Below are 2,670 nucleotides of genomic sequence, written 5' to 3' on the forward strand. Positions count from 1 at the left end.
GTTACGAGCTGAGTAAAATTTTCATCAGCAGTTAAGTTTTTTGTTCTGTCCGTTTTGAATCGCGGGCTGTATATCCTATGAAGGGAGTAATAGAAAACAAAGCCTCCAGCATTACACCTTTCGTTGTTCGTAAAATAGACTGAGTGATGAACAGCGGTCTTCTGTGATGTCCAGCAAACAGGGGGAGAAAATTTTTAATTTTGCCGGGCCAAATTTTCTTGTTTCGATAAGTTCCAAAGATAGTGTCAGGCTGCGCTATTCTATGCTACAAATTCAAATGACGAGCCATGTTTCTTTTATGAGAAAAAAAATTGAGGGGGAACTGAAACGGCTCGGAAGCGTTGATGTGATGATCAATTGATCAACGTGATCTCCAAAAGAAGATAAGCCACCTAGCATAAACAGCACCTTAGTAAAACTCCTTTGTAATCAGCTGCGACATCTCCGTATAAAAATCCACACAGAAAAATAAATCGGTTGTTTCCAGGAGTGGCGGCTCCAGGGAAACAGACAAGGCGTCGCTCATGTTTTCCTCAACCCTTCCCTGGTAATTTGCATATGTCGACATATCGAACACGCCGAGGCGCGCCTGGTACGGGCCAACGCTTCAGCCACATCGCCATTGTAAATTTCTGCGTAGGCCTTCGAAGCGGCCTCTTCTGCAGTGTCTCCAGCTTAAGTTGAGCTCCGTGTTCATTTCTCTCGCTATTCTCGATTTTCATACGAACATCGTCCCAAAAAAGTGTCCCTGATTGTTTCAAGAACATGGGTAACAGCGTGGCTGCCGGGCGCAAGCAGAAAATATGGCACGAGGAGATACCTTTTTGGACCAAGATTTACGAACAGTTGCAGCGGGGGGACAAGGTCTACGTGGTCGGGCTGATCGCATTTCTCACTCCAATGTCGAAATGCCCTCCTAGAATCCTTGACGAACTCCATGAGCTCGTCAGCGAGAATGAACACTCCGCTATAACTCTCAACGAGTTCCTGTTGATAGCCACGTCGGGCCGGCCAGCCAGCGTCTCGCAGAGACGCTTTTACAGAGGGATCACCGTGGCCGCCAACGTGTACACCGGCACCATCCAGCGAGCCAGGATGGTTCGCATGGCCATGGTCGACTACCCGGCGTTCCTGATACCGCTGCTGTTCTTCGGCGCTGTCTCCCTGACTCAGATAGTCACGTTCCTACACCACATGTTCTGGTGCTGCCCTGGAGGCTCCGACAAAATCGAAGATTACTTCCGCTTCGACAACAAGTTCATCCTCTCCGCCGAGCGCAAGCGCGAGACGTGGCGCACCGTCTCGCTCGTGCTGTTCCACGCCAACGGGCTCTCCCTTGTCGTCAACGTGGCCGTACAACTCCTGGTCTGCCTCCCGCTGGGTTCAATCCACAGCCCCTGGAAAGTTCCCGTTCTGTACATGGCCGGAGCGTTCACTTCGTCGCAGGTTGCCTACATCTGCGGTTCGCTCTTCATGGTTGGAGCATCGGGGGCCGTCTACGCCGTCCTGTGGGGTCATGTGGCTGACGTCGTCGTCAACCACTCCCAGTTCCCTTCAGCTGTGGGCCGCGTCCTCCTCGTGCTGCTGTTCACCGCGGCCGACGTGGCCGAGGTGCACTACCTCAACCCGGTACCAAGCCTGGGGACCCTGCCGCACGCTACCGGTGTCCTGGTCGGCCTCACGATGGGCGTTGCTGTTCTGCACAAGTCGAAGGGCAGAACCTGGGAGAAAATTATAATCCGAGGAGTCGGGCTCTTTTACGTGCTTTTGATTGCATATTCCATTGCACTAATCACGTTTGGCTCGACGATGTGAGCGAGAGAAATAATAGAAGCAGGGGATAGAAAAAGCACCCGCATGCACGCGAACTTCGCCATCGTTAAGATCCCGTTACATTTGCGTTAGAGTAGCTGCAGTTTTGCACGTTTTGGTTTTAAGAACTTTCAGATTCATCCTATAAGCATTAGAAGCTGTCACGTCGCGTTCCGAAGGAGTGTGAAAGAATTAACGTGCTTCAAAAGTTAAACGCACCACAGCTTTTGTCGGACCCATTGTCTGAGCGTTTTCAGGTGGATTACGTGATGTGTATAAATTCCGCACTTATGAGGGACTGGGCTTTTTTCAACACTCTGAAGCCGTGCTGGGTGAGGAAACCGACACCACAAGTGCACAATTTGCCCACACGTAGCTTAGTGCGAGTACTTGTGTTACAAAATAAAAGAGGAAAACGGTAACAATAAATGCCACATTATTTTGAATATTTTCAAGAATTCTCTTATATTCTTAACAGCTGTCGGTCTAAAAATGAGTATATTAATACAGATAAACACGAATATGTAAGCCTGTAGCTGCAGACATCACTGTTTAGTCTCATTCAAGATATTAGTAGTTCTTTCAGAACCTAAATAATCTAGGAAGCATCTGTTGTTTTCTAAGCGTTAGATCACTATAACATTTAACAATAAAGAAACGCTTATTCTACTTGCGTGACGCTAGTATAACCTCGTAGATATTAATTAAACTGAATTACGTATCCCTCAAAAGCCACCAGAACACAGCAAATGCTTAAGTCGTCCCCTTCTGAAGCAGTTTTTATGAAACATCTTTTTCCCCGAAACATCCTGTAGTTTTCTTAAAAACGGAAGCGTGGAATTGACTTTTGTCGCCACA

The 2,670-nt window shown here is 48.1% G+C and overlaps 1 protein-coding gene across 1 annotated transcript; it reads left to right on the plus strand.

Moving 5' to 3' along the window:
• Positions 1-765: 765 nt before the first annotated feature.
• On the plus strand, positions 766-1,815 carry LOC144146326 (rhomboid-related protein 2-like). The gene has a single exon (XM_077678283.1). The coding sequence runs from the start codon at positions 766-768 to the stop codon at positions 1,813-1,815; it is 1,050 nt and encodes a 349-aa protein (XP_077534409.1).
• The last annotated feature ends 855 nt before the right edge of the window (positions 1,816-2,670 follow it).

This window comes from Haemaphysalis longicornis, unplaced genomic scaffold, assembly GCF_048455015.1.
Source record: "Haemaphysalis longicornis isolate Haplotype H1 unplaced genomic scaffold, Haemaphysalis longicornis Haplotype H1 scaffold_7, whole genome shotgun sequence".
Classification (NCBI taxonomy): domain Eukaryota; kingdom Metazoa; phylum Arthropoda; class Arachnida; order Ixodida; family Ixodidae; genus Haemaphysalis; species Haemaphysalis longicornis.